Genomic DNA, 18,157 nt, shown 5'->3' with positions numbered 1-18,157 from the left:
GTTTTGTTTCCCATTGCATAAGACCAATTAAAAGCTTGTTCACTTCTGACTGACGTGTTGGAGAGCCAACCAGAGGAGCCGAGGCCTGGCAATTCCGCCTCCTTCTGCAGTCTTCATCTCGATCTAGGGCCTTGTCCTTGTGTTGTCGGTGACTGGAATCTAAGGTTTGGATCTGAGAGAAATAAGCGAAAAGGAGGCCCACGCTGGAGAAATGGTGGCCCAAGAGGCAAAGTACTACTTCTCAGAGTCTGGTTGGCTCTGAGGTCCAATGATTTTGTAGCTGAGGTGTCAGTGCTACTCTGGGGTTGGCCTCGAGTAGCGCGCACCTGAGGAAAGTATCAGTGGAGAGAGGGCCTCAGACACTGTTGCTTTGCAGCCACGCTAACTGCTCCACTTATCCCCCGAGGTGGGATAGTGGGAAGAATCCTAGGAACATCCGGGCCTTTAATTAAGTGATGGTTTATCTACCGTGAGGAGTGTTGGGGATGTTCAATTAGCAGCAATAAATACTGCTTCTAGAATGACTAAAATAAAGATTTGCGGGGAAATTTTTAAAAACCCGACAGCGGTATCATTACAACTAAAGGTATTATTAAATGCTAATGCTAATAAAAACTAACAAATACCATTTCCACCAAATACTTTGAATAATTATCAGTTGTTTAATATTGTACCATTTTGGGCAAAGAAACTGTTGCAGCGCGGAATGGCAATTTTTCCACTTTTGGTAAGAAAACAAGACATTTTCATTTGCTATAAGCAGGAGCCTAAACTGCACACTTTAAGAGGGTGACTTACTTAATAGTACCTATCAAAATGTATTACACATCCTTTGATCCAGCAATTCCTTCTCTCAAAATCTATCCTACAGAAATACCTAAACACATGAGCAAGTTATATGTAGCATTACTTGTAACACAAAGATTGGAGACAAACTGGAATCACTACATCGTTTTACAGCCATACCATGAAATGTTATGCCTCCATTTTAAAAAATGAGTTAAGTGGGGCGCCTGGGTGGCTCAGTGGGTTAAGGCCTCTGCCTTTGGCTCAGGTCATGATCCCAGGGTCCTGGGATCAAGCCCCCCTCAGGCTCTCTGCTCAGCAGGGAGCCTGCTTCCTCCTCTCTCTGCCTGCCTCTCTGCCTACTTCTGATCTCTCTCTGTGTCAAATAAATAAATAAAACCTTTAAAAAAAATGAGTTGTTTCCATATACTAATGTTAAAGAAGTCCATAGTACATTGCAAAGTATAAAAATTAAGTTGCAAAATACTGCACATAATACCCCATTTTGTTAAAAAAAAAACACCTACATACAAGTGTGTGGGTATTCATACATGAAGACGTGTAAATGAGTATGTGCATATTCATATATACACATATATATATTCACATACACATATCTATGCATAGAAAAAGTTCTGGGAAGACACATACCAAATTAAGTTATTCTTGGAGAATGGGCACAGGGAGAGGGAATAAACACAAACATACACATTTACGTTCTGTTTGAATTTTGTCAACTAGCATTAACTACTTTTGAATTTTTATCACCACAATAAAACAGTTTAACAAAATAGGCATTTTTGTAATATGGACAATCAGCAAAACTATCATTTCTCCATTTTAAAAAAGATTTTATTTCTTTATTTGACAGGTCACAAGTAGGCAGAGAGGCAGGCAGAGAGAAAGGAGGAAGCAGGCTCCCCGCTGAGCAGGCAGCTCCGTTTTGGGGCTCGATCCCTAGACCCTGGGATCATGACCTGAGCCAAAGGCAGAGGCTTTAACCCACTGAGCCACCCAGGTGCCCCTCATTTCTACATTTTAAATAAGAATAATTCCAGACAGGAATGAGGTGACTATTTCATTCAAAAATTTCAGCTGGAGGCGCCTGGGTGGCTCAGTGGGTTGGGCCGCTGCCTTCGGCTGGGGTCATGGTCTCGGGGTCCTGGGATCGAGTCCCGCGTCGGGCTCTCTGCTCGGCGGGGAGCCTGCTTCCCTCTCTCTCTCTGCCTGCCTCTCTATCTACTTGTGATCTCTCTCTGTCAAGTAAATAAATAAAATCTTTAAAAAAAAATTTTCAGCTGGAAGACCTAGGGCAAAATTAGGATAACTGTAAATCAATTCAACACTGAGCTTCAGTGTGGTACTCATGACTTGATACAACAGGATGTGGGCAAGCAAAATCTAATCAGGACAAGTGAAGAGTCATTCATTTCTGGGAGAGAAAACTGCACTATGGCAAACGCCATCCAATGGGAAAAAACTCTGCTTTCACCTTTTTGGTAGCATCACCTCCAGGGTTTACTCAGCTCCTTAGGGCAAGGGTTGAAAATCATAAGAATTGGAGATTTAAGATACCTCAGATATCATTCAGTCAAATCCCCTCATTTTACAGTTGAGAAAACAGGCCCAGATAGGTGAAGCAATCTGCCTGTAGGTGCTATAACCAGCTAAATAGCACAGCCAGCTCTGGAATCCAGATTTCTATTCCAGGCCTACTATTCCTTTCTAATTCTTAGATCTTCCTCAGTCTTCTTTCTGATGACATGTTAGGAAATATTTTAAAGTCTTATGAATATTAGACTCCCCTATATTCAAATTATAGAATAAAATGCATAGCAAAAGAAAAAGCTATTAGCACAGATGATCAAAAGTTGGCTGTATTTGGATAAAAAACATTATTTGTAAAATACTATTTTCTTGAAAAGTAATATATAAATTTCTGTGCCTCTAACTATATTTTACAGTTCACTTAAGAACTATTGTTTTGGGGTGCCTGGATGTCTCAGTTGGTTAATCATCTGCCTTTGGCTCAGGTCATGATCCTCCATCCAGGGATGGAGCCCAACATGGTGGGAGGGTTGCTGGCTCAGCAGGGAGTCTGCTTCTGCCTCTCCTCTGCCCCTCCCACCAGCTCATGCTCTGTCTCTAGTGCTCTCTTTCAACTAAATTAAATATTTCTTTAAAAAAAAAAAACTATTGTTGGAGCGCCTAGATGGCTCAGTGGGTTAAGCCTCCGCCTTGGGCTCAGGTTACAATCTCAGGGTCTAGGGATTGAGTCCCCCATTGGGCTCTCTGCTCAACAGGGAGCCTGCTTCCCCTTTCTCTCTGCCTGCCTCTCTGCCTATTTATGATCTCTCTTTGTCAAACAAATAAATAAAATCTTAAAAAAAAAACTACTTGGCGCCTGGGTGGCTCAGTCGTTAAGCGTCTGCCTTAGGCTCAGGTCATGATCCCAGAGTCCTGGGATCCAAGCCCATATCTGGCTCCCTGCTAGGCGGGAAGCCTGCTTCTCCCTCTCCCACTCCCCCTGCTTGTGTTCCCTCTCTGTCTCTCTGTCAAATAAATAAAATCTTTAAAACAAAACAAAAAACACTCCTGTTTTACCTAATTTCTCATTGATCTTCAACTGGAAGTGCCTCTTAATCCTTTACCTTCAGCTTCTCTAGATCATGGAGATGACGATCTATATACATTTAAAACCACTGCAGGAAACACCTAAAGAAAACCTGCTGTAATTGAAAGAATCCTTTGTTCTGTGTAATGTTAATAATTACCCCAATTTGTTCTGTAAGGAATGAGTTTTCTGTTCCTTAAGAGGATGGGTGTAGGGGCGCCTGGGTGGCTCAGTGGGTTAAGCCGCTGCCTTCGGCTCAGGGTCCTGGGATCGAGTCCCACATCTGGCTCCCTGCTCAGCAGGGAGCCTGCTTCCTTCTCTCTCTCTGCCTGCCTCTCAGTGTACTTGTGGTTTCTCTCTGTCAGATAAATAAAATCTTTAAAAAAAAAAAAAAAGAGAATGGGTGTAAGGGTACCACAAGCTAAATTAGTCACAAAGTGTTTATATTTTAAAAGTAAACTTGAATACTGCGATTTTTAAATGGACTAACAACCACCTAACCTGCAGGCTATAATTAAAGTGGTGTCCAGTTTTAGACGCTATGACTTAGGAATATGTAAGGACCTTGGAGAGATTTCAGAATAATAAAGGTAAAAGGGTAAAAAAATGAGCCAAGTGAGGAAAAATTAGAATTGTTATTGTGTCTAAGAAGAGAAGACCAGGGATGACTCAAAAGTCCTCAGGATATGAAGAAATACCCATTTCAGTGAACAGTTGGTCTGCACTTACACAGCAGAAATTTTACTTAAATTATGACAGTACGTATTTGAAGACAGAAGTGTCTCACCTAGGATGTCTTACTAAACAAAAACTCCAGTGAAGCCTGAATGCTGTTCACCTCTCTCACCCTTTACTAGCTCAACTCCTCATCTCTAAGAATGGGTCAAAGGGTAGATCAGGGTAGATGTCAAAGGGCATCTCCAGAATGTGAAGATTTAGACTATTATGTTTAAAATTTTTTGTTAGCCTCTGACCCCAGGACCCAGTGTAAGCTTGAGCTGCTTCTGTGGTATGGATAAAAGGGATTAATTAGTAATAAATACCTAGGTGCATACATAATTTGAATTCCTTATAGAAGAATGCTTCTCCTCAGTGTTGATGGGTAAGAGGGCTTGGATTTGGGGTTCTTTCGGGACCCAGTTACTGTGCTAACATGACCCACTTGACTCCAAAGAGGGAATTTACCTGACCTGATATTAAAAAGAAAAAGAAAAACTGGACAACTAGAAAAAGAAAAACTGGACCTCTAATTTTGCTCTAGCATTTTGTCTTAAACATCTCCTGCAATAATGAATAGGCATAGAGTCTGTGAATAAAGAGAATGTAATCATGTTTTACTTGTACCACAATCACCCCACCCCACCCCAGTCCAGCTTTTAGCATAAGGCTGGGCACACAGAAGGCTAAGAATTGGTGCTTGTTAAATGAATACCACGTGTCCAAAATTTTGATATTTTATCCTATAGTTGCTTTTTCATATAAAATTTTGATATTTTATCCTATAGTTGCTTTTTCTAGTTATTCTCTAATTCATTCTTCAACACCAAGACCTGTGAAGGTTGCACTCTTCCTCTTATCTCAGAGAAACTTGTAATCTTCCCCGTCCCCTCAGATATCTTTAGTCATCTAATTCCTGAACTACCAAAACCTCTTAACTTCCTCAATTTAACCCCCACTCTTCTACTTAAACCCAAGTACACGGCTGTCACCTTAATTCATAGTGTTTTGACCACATCACTTTCTACACCTTCTTTTCATGCTCAACTACATGATTAAAACTAGCTTTGACTTCCCAAATAACAAGACTCCTACACTCCTCTTATTCCAAGCCTTTACTAAAACCCACTTTGTGTAGGAAGCCATTTCAGAACACATCGGTCAGATGAAAATACCCACCGATTGAAAATTCTTAGAGTTAAGAAAAAAAAAAGTTCTCAAAGTTCATTCACCTCTCTGCCTGCATCACATCTATTTGAAAGAAAATACTCTCAGGGTGCCTGGGTGACTCAGGCGATTAAGCATCTGCCTTGGGCTGAGGTTGTGATCCCAGGGTTCCGGGATGGACCCCCACATCACATCATCATCATCATCGGGACTCCCTGCTCAGCGGGGAGTCTGCTTCTCCCTCTCCCTCTGCCCCTCCCCTCAACTCCTATTCTCTCTCACTCACTCTGCTCTCTCAAATAAATAAGTAAAAAATCTTGGGGCACCTGGGTGGCTCAGTGGGTTAAAGCCGCTGCCTTCGGCTCAGGTCATGATCCCAGGGTCCTGGGATCGGGCCCCACATCGGGCTCTCTGCTCAGTGGAAAGCCTGCTTCCTCCTCTCTCTCTGCCTGCCTCTCTGCCTACTTGTGATCTCTGTCTGTCCAATTAAAAAAAAAAGTCTTAAGTAAAAAATCTTAAAAAAAAAGAGAATATACCTCAACTAAGGTATAAAACCTATGAAAGAAATAGTGTTCATAGATGGTATGTTGGAGGATGAGCGCATGCAAACACGTGTTTATGTACACACACAGCATATGCATATATATGTATTCACACACATACTACATTCTGCCCAAATTAGCAGAAACCCATGAGCTTAAAAACCAAATCTGCTAAATCTGACCCAAACCACAGGTATTAAGCCCTATGGCTACTTCCTATAAGCAGCTGCATTACTTCTGTGACCAAGTCAACTGGGAGTTGCAAGGATAGGTAAATATCGCTACAGGCAGCTAGAATCTGTTTTTCTTTTTCTTTTTTTTTTAACTTAAATGTAAAACTTATCACCTCAGGACACTGACCATGTTGTAAGATTTCTGCACAATACTAAGAACATACTAGACACTAAAAAAATACTATATTTACAACTTAAGCAGGAAAACAGAGGCTTGCTTCACAGTGGTTTAATATGAACAGTTGAATATGACATTGTCTGACAGAAGAATGAACAGTATGCTGAATAAAAGCCCCGAGTCAGGATATATACACAGCAGAAATGGGGCCTCAGGCTTTCAGCATTTGTGCACAATGAAGGAAGAACTCTTAAAAAAGTCAGTAACAGAGGATACAAATCAAAAAGGCAGCGACAACACCAACATTGGGGAGGTGGGAAAGGGAGCAGAGCCTCTCTCTAGGGGCTGCTCAGCCCCTGGTACAGGCTCAGCAGCTGGAGAGCTGATCTGCCTCAGGGAACTTCAACATTCAGAAGGACTCCAAATCCCATGTCAAAATGCAAGCTTAATCTCTCTGACCAGGGTCTTGTCAGACTCCATAACCTTTTCCCCAAGACCCTGTATAGAGAACTCCAATCCTTCCATGATGGAGAGTCTAAGCAGTGTCCCCACTTTTGACATGACAGCAGTTAACTTGCTCCCATCCCACCACTGGAGATGGATATCAGGCCCCAGCAAACAAACAACTATCTTCCAAACAGAAGCCCAGGAAAGCCGCTTCAGACTCTCAGATTTGGGACATCCATACCCAGCTGCTATCGCTAGCTCAGATTCTGGGGAGAAAGCTGGAGTTCCACGGGCAAGGAGTGCAGGCAGTTCAATAACCCTGTGACCAAGCTGTGGAGGGCAGTGACAACTCTTGCCCCTGAGCCCCATTCAACAGCTCAAAGTGCTTAGAAGTCAGAGACTGTGTGGTTTGTTCATGTGCTTCTGCCTTATGGCAGCGCTAAATGGGATGGGGGGGGAGGGAGAATGGAACGGGGAGGGTAGTAATGCCCTTCCCCACCGCTGGGAGGTACCTAGAAAATGATCCACTCCCACCCGTTAGGGAGTTACCTGGCAGTGGTGAGTTGCCCCCACCCCTCAAGCCACCAAACCTGCAAAGCCAACCTATAAGGTAGCAAGGGCTTGGGGAGCGAGAACTGTTGGCCCACAATGACTCACCTGCTGATGAGCAGAACAGGCAGCCAGAGTGGGGAGCCACAAAAGAGAGGGGCTAGACAACAAGAGTTCTCCTACTGCCCTATGGCTTTCTTCTGACTCTGAAGCAGCCATGATGAAGGGCCCAGAACACCCACACACCTTGCTCCACACAACAAACTGCTTAGACTCTAGGAGGATTTACTGCCATGGAAAGCAACGAGGGAGAGAGAAAGAAACAAAAGAAACTGTTGAGAAAACTGGGAGCAGGCCTAGAGAAAACAAGGAGAACGTCTGAGTCTCTACCACCTTCCCAAAAAGGAAAAAGTTCATGCAGGTAGGAAATGCAGGGCTGTCCCTGCTCAGTGTTCCTGGTTAAACCTAAGAGTAAGAAAATCCCCTGGACTTGCAGCATCAGTATGTGTCCAAGTGCCCCACCAGCACAAGACCCACCCCCCCATAAGATTAGCCTTCTGGCATGGGTAAATGCCCAAGAAATTACCTTCCAGTCCAATCCCCCCACCCGCACCCCAAGCAAAGGGCATCTGCCTGTGGTTCCCACCTCTCCTTAGAGAAGAGGATCCTAGCAGAGTGCCCACGGTGTAGTCAGGTACCAAGGAACACAATGCCAGCCAGTCTATCGGGCCAAGGGATGGGCAGTCAACTTCAGATCAAAGAGAGAGAGAGAGGCTTAGTGTAAAAACCAATGTCATTTTCAGCAGGAAAGTAGAGGGCAAGTGGTGAGAGGGGCTCCTACTGGCGCACCTTCCCAGGGACGTAGTTCCTGTCAATTGCCTCCTCCTGCAGGAACATGTGTAGGCAGCGTTCGTTCTGAGCCAGTGGGTGCCCAGCAATTCTATAAAGAGACCAAGATGGTTATCAGTAGTATTTGGGATCAGAGAGAAGTCTCGAAGCAATGGGGGCGTAGACAGGGGAGGAAGGGCCAGGTCAGCTCTTCCAGAGGTTCAAGCAACTAGAGGACAGCAACAGGGCACCATTCCAACACCAACATTACTGAGGAGAAGCAGGGGAGAAGGGTACAGTAGGGGGAAATTGCCAAACACAGCCAACATGTGATGCTTTCCCAGGCCGCAAGGCATGGTATCAGAATGCTGCTCAGTGGAATTGAGTTTTACTGTCCAGTAGGCTCACAGCACAGCTGGCATCACATCTCACTCCAAAAGAGACAGACAAAAGCACAGAAAGACAGTGATGGCAAAAGCAGCAAGAAGAGTCCCCAGGGACTTGGCTTACTTATTAATAAACTGTTCGAGGCCCTGCCTCCTTTCTTCAATGAAGGACTCCTCAAAGATCCCCTCATCTCCTCGAAAAGGGAGCTGCCGCTTCAAGGCTTTCCCAGGCAGTGGTGGTACTACAATCTGCAGGCAGATGCAAAATAGCAGCCACGTGAGAGAGAGTGAAGAGGGAATGAGAGGGTGAACCGCTGTATAACCCATTTTCCATCAGGGAGGGCCTGTCTTCTCCCACTGCCAGCAACCTGCACGAACTGAGGCCATAAGGACAGTGAAGCGGACTCAGGTCAAAAGGAAACCCAACTGATTCTATGGAAGGACAGGTTTCCCACCTCAAAAGCAAAGGAAATGAACCCCAAATATTCCCCACTTTCTTTCACAATCCACCAGTATCCAGTAGCTAGGCCTTTCCTAACACTATACTTTATGGTTCCAGCACCCAGAGGAGGTAAGTTGTATGATTTACACTAGCCACGAATTCAAGTGATCCTTTTTCTTTAAAATTTGTCCTGAAACTTAACACTTTCAGGTTTCCAAGAGTATCACCCAGATCCAGTGTTTTGGGATTGGCTAGTGCTCAGCGATTCCACTGCCTTTGACATTATATATAGATTATGATCTTATGCCCTCTCAGCCCATGCCGATCTCCTTCTCCAAGGATGCCACAACAGGGAATGGGGTCATACCTTACTATCTCGCTCCAGCTCATTTTTTAGCCACTCAAAGTCACTGTAGCGCCGCCGGACACAGGACTCCTTCAGCTTGAAGATGGGTAGGTTTGTCTATAGGGAAGGAAAAGTGAGAGAAGAGAGATGGTAACTCATGTTCAGCTGGTGGAAGCCACCTGTCAGAACCACTTTGACAGGTCCCAATGATCAGAACCACTTTGACAGGTCCCAATGAAGAGATAACTCCTGTGAACCGCGTTCCTAGAACTCCTTTGAAATACCACCAGGTAAATACCAATCCTTACCACATCCAGCCTTGTCACAGTTGGTGATTAGAAGTCCCTTGTTGCTTAGAATCTATCCTATAAATAGATTTGAAGTTGTACGCAAATATGTATCCACAAGGGGTTTCACTGTACTTTATTTATAATAATTAATCAATGTCCATCAATAGGTAATTGGTTAAATAAATTATGATATGCCTATACAGTGGAACTGTTTTACAGCTATGAAAAGACTGTGAAATATATTTGCCAGTCTGGAAACATATTAAGCATTAAAAATCAAGGTACAGAATAGTACATACAGCTTGCCTCTATTTTTTTTTCTGCTTGGTTTTAAAAAAGGATATGTATATTTACCCAAAGAAAATAAAAACACTAATTCAAAAAATGTATGCACCCCTTTGTTTACTGAAGCATTACTTACAATAGCCAAAATAAGGAAGCAACCCAAGTGTCCATCAAAAGATGAATGGATAAAGATGTGCTACACACACACACACACACACACACACACACACACACACTACTACTCAGCCATAAAAACGATGAGATCTTGCCACTTGCAGCAACATGGATAGACCTAGAGGGTATTACGCTCAGTGAAATGAGTCGGACAGAGAAAGACAAATACCATTTAATTCATTTATATGTGTAATCTAAACAACAAAACAAAAGGCAGAAACAAGAGAAAAGCACCTCCAAGGTATGCCTTCCTCAGCTTTTCCCATCCAAATTCTCTCCATTCTACAAGTCCCAGATCAAGACCCATTTCACCTAGGAAATCTTTCCTGAGAACAGCTTAATTTACTGGTTTCCCTCTCCTCTACACTCCTATGACATTTATATAAGTAGTGCCTGATGCACTATTGTTTTATGCATCATGTTAGTTTTGCTACTTAACTAAACTCTAATCTCACTGAAATCAGGAGCTGTGACAACTTTTGTATTGCCCTAAATGCAGACTGTGCAAATTACTCAGTAATACTCTATTGATTAATAGAGGCCCTATGTATCTGTTTACCCTCCTTGTCTAAAAAGTAAGCATAAGTAGCAATCACATTAAGTTGCCTTATCATCACCTGCTCCCTGACATAAATCAGCGTATTCCCACATCTTATTCATTGCTAATTTTCCCAAGGCTCTAATGGCAACATGAACTACCAACAAACAAAAAGCCCCGATCCTCACCTCCTGTCTACAAATTCTAAATAGAAATGGCCAACCACATGTATTAATACTGACTATATTTCCCACCAGCCAATTTGTATCAGCAGATGGAAATAAAAAGAACTAGGTTCTCTCATTTCTCTACAACTGCCTCAGGGCAGGAAAAGAGTATCTTTGAGCTATGCTAGTGCTTCACATAGTCCTCACTACATCATGCTTTTGTAGTCCTCATGTCTGGAAATTGTCTTTTCAGGGTCCAGTTCTAGGTAGAGGTAATCAAAAGCTAAATAACTAACCAACTTATATTAGTTACAACTCTACCCAAGATCAAGTCCCAGGATATCAGTAAGTTGAAGGAGAGTAAGATACAATTAAGTATTTTATTACAATCTATTCTTTAGGAGAATTAAAAAAAAACCTGGAAACAGTGGTTTCTTTAGAAAAAAGGAACCTCTGGAGGGGCAGAGGAAGAGAGGAAGGCTTAGTTTTTACAGTATATCTTTTTTGGTATCTTTTGAATTTCATACCATGTGCATGTACGAACCATTCAAAATAAACCATTATAGAGAGCATTCTCAGAATCCTGCAAGAAATCTGCATGGGTATTAAATTATCACATGGTACACCTTAAACTTATACAATATTTTATGTCAATAACTTCTCAATAAAGCTGGGGGGATAGCATCATCCTGCAAGAAAAAAAAAAAGTGCTTTGGTATCACGTGATTCTAGGTTTCCCCCAGACTTCATTACAAATACCGTGATCCCCAAATGGTAGAACCTTAACTAGTACAGAAGCCAACAGAAGGACCGAAGAAAAGAGGAAAAATGCTGAGTAGATTCTTCCAAGATACAGTGAAACCACCCACTGCCATTTTGTGGACTTCCTCCTTTGACTCACAAAAATCCTATTCTTCCCCTAGCCCCACAGGATGATGACAATAATGACCTTTTATCTCAGCACCTAGCCATCTAAGGAAGGGGCTAGTGTGTACTAAGTAAGTCTCCCAGGCCCAACCTATAAATCATATGAGGTAGAGAGGATTGTGTAGTACAGGATACAGAGAGTCCTTTAGCACTGATCAACACAAAGTCAAGGGAAAGGAGAGAAAGAAACAAAGTTCAAGTCCATAGGGCAGCTGACATTTGAAAGTTCCACACACATCATGTGAAGCCACCAGGAAACCTCTCCAGACTCCTCATTTCTTGGGAGGGTAGGAGGGGGGAATTATTTCCTGAGCAAAATAAGAGAACAGCTCCAGAAATATTTAACTATTATACAAAGAAGGAAAAAAAGTCAGTGCCATCTGTTTCTACCATACACAATGCCTAACTCCCAAAGCCCATTCTTTGAGTCTCATGCTTCCTATAATGCCTACTATGATGGAACACCTAGAATGGCAATTAAAAACCAGTTATTTCAACTTTTCTCCAAAACTGAATTCAGTTAAAAAGCCTAGATAGCCAAACAAATTAACATAAACAATACAAAATAACTCAAACCCACAGAACTAGGAACTGCCATCAACCCTATCATCATTGTACAAGTAAAAACTGTGAAAAGGACAGATTATAAGCTTAATGGGTAAAAAAAAAAAATTGCACACTACTGTTTTGCAACTAAGCACTGCCAAAGAGACTAAAGTGTAGGGGAAAGAGTATGATGAGCTTTGGGGTCAGACAGACATGGGTTCAAATCCCAGCCTCACTTATTAGCTATAGGTACTTGGGAAAGTTACTAAAACTGCATTCCTCCTCAGTTTCCTACCTGTAAAATGTCATTTTTTCTAAGATGTAGAAAGTAAAACCTGGTTCAGTGCCTGGCACATAATAGGCACTACATGAACAGTCTGTGTTGTTATTAGAATGCCTTAAGAAAAGAGCTATTTCAGGGCGCCTGGGTGGCTCTGTTGGTTAAGTATCCGATTCTTGGCTTTGGCTCAGGTCATGATCTCAGGGTCTTGAGATCAAGCCCCAGGTTGGGCTCCACAATCAGCGTGGAATCTGCTTGGGACTCTCTTCTTCCTTTCCCTCTTCCCCTCCCCACTGGGCACCCACATGTGCATCTCTCTCTCTCTCTCTCTCAGATAAATAAATCTAAATAAAGAAAGCTATTTCATTCATAGTCCCTAAGGCTCTTGGGTAATGCATGGAAACATTGTCTCTAAAATCCCACAGTAGAGAATCCTTACACTGAACAGTTATGCCCAGGCTTCCTCAGGTCATTAAGTTTTCTACTACTAACAGTTTCCAGCTTTTATTATATTTTCAGGGATCTCACTTCCATTCTTCCCCAAATATAGATAAAGGCGAGTTTTTCTCAGTTTTTGCTTCGATTTTCTTTCTTCAGTTTGGACTTTGCCAAACTTGGAATTTGGAGATCATCATTTCTCAATTAAATTTCAAAGCCAAGGCAGGAGACACACTCTCTCATTTAATTCATTCATTCATTCAAAAATGAAAACACATACACTCTTTTAGGTCTTCAAATGCTGTTTGAGCAGCATGCTGTCCATAGAGAATATTCTGGCCCTCTAGTCTGAGAAAAAAAAAACATAAGGAAAATTAGAAAATGGTTCTCCAACTTTTTTGCCTGTAACCACTTCAACTGGGCAAAAGAGCCTGCAAACCACTACTGTATCTGCACATTCCATCCTTGCAGTGTGGACTAAGAACTAGAGAATAAAGTCCTCTGCAGTGCTCATTGGAAGAAGCCACTCCTGGGGCAGTCCTGAAATGTCGTATATTACATTAACCACAGACCATGGTCTTAACCCAAAAAGTTAATCTAGAACAGAAAGGGCAAATGGCCATATGTATACAGAAAGCCCAAATGAGAATCAATACTGAAACAAATATCCTGGATACTTCAAATCTAAAGGATCAGCACAGGAGGAGAGCACCAACTGACAATCCACCAATGCCAGTGCAACGCCAGCTTCACCATGAGACACAGCATGGGGTACCTGAGAAAACTTAAACACAAAACATTTCTCTCCTTCAGATACTAATTCTACACAAGTCTGGGGAGCACTCAAACTCAAAGAGACTCCCTTTATTTCTGCTCTACCAAGCCCACTGTCTCCCTTTCCTGGAGTCTACCTTCCCTTTGATCCGGAATTTGCCTAACTCCATCATCTCAGGGAGACCTCATTAGGAGGAAATCGGGCGTCCTGCCCTCCCTCTTCAGACTGACTTCCCACAACCTAGTTCAGTTATGGGACCCAGCGATATATCACCTTGGCTTTCCATCCCCCCAGCCCTCTGCCACTCTTCCTTCCCTCCTTCTGTCGCTACAGTCAGGATTCCTATTTCCTTTTTTTCCTCACTGCAATCTTCTCCATCGTCCCCACCCTATCCAGCCATACTTCACTTCTTGCTCACTAGGTACTTATTTTGCCGCACCCCAGTCCGATGTCCCCCTCAGGAGTTTTCCGTATCCTAGGGCCACAACCTAGTCTGGAGACCTCTCTCCAAACCTAGGAAGCCCCTAACCCCCAAATGACCCCCTCCAAGCGTCTTGGCCCACGTTAGTCGTCCCCATGGCAGCCCCCCTCCGTCCTCCGCGCCCTCCCCGCCCAGCCGCCAGGTCCTCCCTCAGCTGTCTCCCTCACCCCGTGACTCACCCGCATGCGAACCTCATAGGTGGTGAAGCGCGCGCGGCCCACGCCCACCGTCTGTGGATTAAAGATGTCGATCTCCAGGAAGTTACTTGGCGGTCCGTAAGCGTCGGTCAGGTCCTGCGGCTTCGAGTTAAGGCGCCGAGTGTCAGCCACTGCCGTGTCCGACATCTTTCCAAATGAGAGACCGGGACCGGGGAAAGGGGTGGGGGGAACAGAGGCCGGAGGCAGGAGCGCGCACAGCCCCTCCCGTTTGCAAAATAACCAGCCAACCCACAAACGACGGCGCCGCGCACGCGCGCCCACGCACGCACGCACGCACGCGCACGTTCCCTTGGCCTCGGGCCCCGCACCCTGAATAGCGACCACGCTGAGGGCTGTGAGTCCCGGACGTCGGAGATCTCATTCAGGCTTCCGGGCGGTGTTTGCGGCCACCCGGGAACCTGCATTTCTGATACTCGGCACCTTGTATCCTGGGAAGCCCTACAGGCCGAGTCCGCCAATCGCTGCTCCCCAACCCGAGAACTAGGTCTCGTACCGTATATCTATCGGCTGCGGGCACTGCCCCGCAAACTGGGACCTTGCAGTGGTAGGCCGAAGCCCCGTGACCTGAATAAGTCAAGGTTTTGCGCGAAAATAGAAGGGTGTTCTCCAGAGGGTGGGGTTCCAACAATAACACTAAGAATCTAGAACGCAGCCCTGCCACTTGGGCCTCTGGTGGTTTTAGTTCGCTCCACATGTAGCAGAGCATTCAGCACTACGGTGCCATGGAAGCACCGAGGGTGGGGTAAATGTGATTGCTCTTTCTCACTTTTCAGGAAAATTGGGGCATATCTTCATCCTCCACTTGTTACCACATAAAGCTAACCCCAGGTGTGCTCAGATATTATATTTCTTAGCAAATTAAGGGCATTTATCTCATACCTCTGTCTCTGCAGAACTCCACAGACTTGACACTGCTCGGAGGTTGCTTGCCCAAATGGAGAGAGAATATGTGTCTAAATGAGAAAATATCTATAGACATGTTGGTATTTATGTGACTAATTTACACATAGCCCACATGAAGGGTGGTGATTTTAGGTCATCCTTTCTCTTTCCTGCACCTGTCTCTTCTGCTATTTCCCATGTCACTGATGCCTGAAATCCTTTGGACAGAGTACAAGGCCCTCTAATTTCACAGTTATTTAATTCAATTTAACGATATCTACCCAAGCAACCACTTCTTACGTTCCAGGCACCCAGCTAACACTAACAACCTAACAACCTAGAGTTGAATAATGGTGTCTCTGCCCTCAAAGAGCTAACATTCTTTACTGAAAGGATGGGAGACAAGTAAATAAAACTAATGACAAATACAAAATAAGTGAGTGTTCAAAGCAGCACATAGGACATAAATAATTGGAGGAATTAGGGAAGTCTTCTGGAGGAGGAAACATCTGACTTGAGACATGAAAAGACGTGGAAACGGGAAAAGGCAATTTCTTGCAGAGGGAATAGCCTGTGGAAAGCCATCACTATAAAAAGCAGCATATTTTTAGGCAAGTGTCTCCCATTCCCATTGCGTAAAGAAAGTGCTTGGAGAGGTACACTGTCTGGGGACAGGCAATGAGGGTGATCCTTTTATATTAAGCAAAGAATCTCCAGCTTTATGAAGTACGTGATAGGAAGCCACTGAAGGATTTTTTTTAAAGGTTTTATTTATCTGAGAGTGAGAACATGCACAAGTACAAGTGGGAGGCAAGAGGCAGAAGGAGAGGGACAAGCAGGATCCTCAGTGAACAGGGAGCCCCATGTGAGACTCGATCCCAGGACCCTGGAATTGTGACCTGAGCCGAAGACATGCTTAACCAACTTAGCCATGCAGGCACCCCAACACTGAAGGATTTTTAACAGGAAAAAAGACACGATCAGGAATTCCTGGGTGGCTCAGTCAGTTAAGCGTCTGCCTTTGGCTCAGGTCATGATCCCAGTGCCCTACGATCGAGTCCCCGTGGGGGAAAAAAAAAATCCTTGCTCAGCGGGGAGTCTGCTTTTCCCTCTGCTTGCAGCTCTCTTTCTGATAAATAAATAAAAACTGAAAAAAAAAGACATGATCATCATATTTGTGTGTTAGAAGCATTGTTTTTCAGGCAACATGAAAGATATATTTGAATTGAATGAAACTGATTATGAGAGTATCAACAATATGAGTTGGAATCAGGTGGTGATAGTGGGAATGAAGAAAAGGAGAGAGACAGGACTGAGACTGAGGAAACAAGTAAAACTCATCTGATTAAATATGGTACTAGTAGAGAATACTGCTTAAGCATGTATGTGAGCTAGGGACTTAAGCTGCCTGGGGTTTGAATCCCTGCTTCCTAGCTGTATGGCCTTGAGCAAGTTACCCAGTTTTCCTCATCTGTAAAATAGAAATGATAAGACTAAAAGCCACCTTTGGGGCTTTTGTGAGAATTAAATGAAACAAAATATGTGCAAATAGTAAGTGTTCAGTAACTATTAGCTGTTATTACTATTTGAGGGGAGAGGAAAGAAAATGAAAATGACTCCTAGATTTCTGATTTAGGTAACTAGTTGGATGCTGGTACCACCGATCAAAATTGGAGTTACTCAAAGAAGAGTAAGTTTGGGAGGAAAGACTATGAGTTCCATTAAGAAAAATCTGGGGTGGGGTGCCTGGGTGGCTCAGAGGGTTAAACCTCTGCCTTCAGCTCAGGCCATGATCCAAGGGTCCTAGGATCGAGCCCCACAACAAGCTATCTGCTCAGTGGGGATCCTGCTTCCTCTTCTCTCTGCCTGCCTCTCTGCCTACTTGTGATCTCTGTCTGACTTGTGAGCTCTATCTGTGAAATAAATAAATAAAATCTTAAAAAAAAAAAAAGAAAGAAAAATCTGGGGTGTCTGTACACTCCCAGGTTGGAGATGTCTAGCAAGCTACTGGAAATACTGGCCTGGAGCTTGAGGGTGGGGGAAGGGTAAGAGAAAGAGATTTGGGAGTCGTTAGCATACAGCGCAGAAAGAAAAATGTGAAGAGGCAAGAGCAGAAGATTTGAAAATTGGTGAAGCAGGAGTGTCTGGGTGTCTCAGTCAGTTAAGCGTCTGTCTTTGGCTCTGGTCATGATCCCAGGGTCCTGGAATCAAGTCCCACATCATGCTCCCCACTCAGCAGGGAGTCTGTTTCTCCCTCTATCCCTTCTCCCCGACTTGTGCTCGGGCTTTCTTTCTCTCAAATAAATAAATAAAATGGTTTTTTTTTTAATTGGTGAAAGCAGGCAGTGTTTATGAGAGTGTAAATCCATGCAGTTTTTCTAGGAGGCAAATTGGCAGTATTTTTTTTTTTAAAGATTTTATTTATTTGACAGAGAGAAATCACAAGTAGATGGAGAGGCAGGCAGAGAGAGAGAGGGAAGCAGACTCCCCATGGAGCAGAGAGTCCGATGCGGGACTCGATCCCAGGACCCTGAGACCATGACCCGAGCCGAAGGCAGCGGCCTAACCCACCGAGCCACCCAGGCGCCCCCAAATTGGCAGTATTAATTGAAAAAAACTTTGACCTCAAGAAACTTGTAATACTGGTTGTCTCTGGAGAATAGGAGTCAGGGATGGTGGGAGAGTTGTTTTTCATTTTCATTGCATTTGTGTTTAAGTACTTTTGTATTTAAAGAAAATTTTTAATGTTATTTACAGAAACTGATGACTCAAAAATTTCACTTCCAATCATTTATCCTGAGAAAATAATCAGTCACATAAAGATACCAATATATGGAGCTTATCTTTAAGAGTACATAATTGTCATTTTTATGTAATGGAATATTTTTGTAGCCATTTTTTTTCTAGCTTGCAAATGGGTTTATATGGTGAGTCTCACATAGGAGTAGTGGGTCCTATATTTTACAGACTTTGTATCTCAG

General features: G+C 43.5%; 1 protein-coding gene across 1 annotated transcript; it reads right to left on the bottom strand.

The window, feature by feature from the left end:
• Positions 1-6,273: 6,273 nt before the first annotated feature.
• Positions 6,274-14,559, bottom strand: SNX12 (sorting nexin 12). Its single transcript, XM_082716230.1, has 4 exons — positions 14,256-14,559; positions 9,197-9,292; positions 8,512-8,636; positions 6,274-8,113 (listed from the first exon to the last, which is right to left on the bottom strand). Exons 1-4 carry the CDS (start codon positions 14,418-14,420, stop codon positions 8,011-8,013), a joined length of 489 nt encoding a protein of 162 aa, XP_082572356.1. The 5' UTR covers positions 14,421-14,559; the 3' UTR covers positions 6,274-8,010.
• Positions 14,560-18,157: the final 3,598 nt, after the last annotated feature.

Source organism: Mustela nivalis, assembly GCF_964662115.1.
Source record: "Mustela nivalis genome assembly, chromosome: X".
Classification (NCBI taxonomy): Eukaryota; Metazoa; Chordata; class Mammalia; order Carnivora; family Mustelidae; genus Mustela; species Mustela nivalis.
The sequence above is the reverse complement of the archived record's forward strand: the minus strand, read 5'-3'. Positions and strand labels throughout refer to the sequence as shown.

Coding starts and splice junctions, on each gene's coding strand:
- SNX12 (XM_082716230.1), bottom strand. CDS start 14,420: ATGTCGGACACGGCAGTGGCTGACACTCGGCGCCTTAACTCGAAGCCG. Junction 9,293..14,255: donor CCTATGAGGTTCGCATGCGG/GTGAGTCACGGG, acceptor CCTTCCCTATAG/ACAAACCTACCCATCTTCAA. Junction 8,637..9,196: donor AGCTGGAGCGAGATAGTAAG/GTATGACCCCAT, acceptor ATCTGCCTGCAG/ATTGTAGTACCACCACTGCC.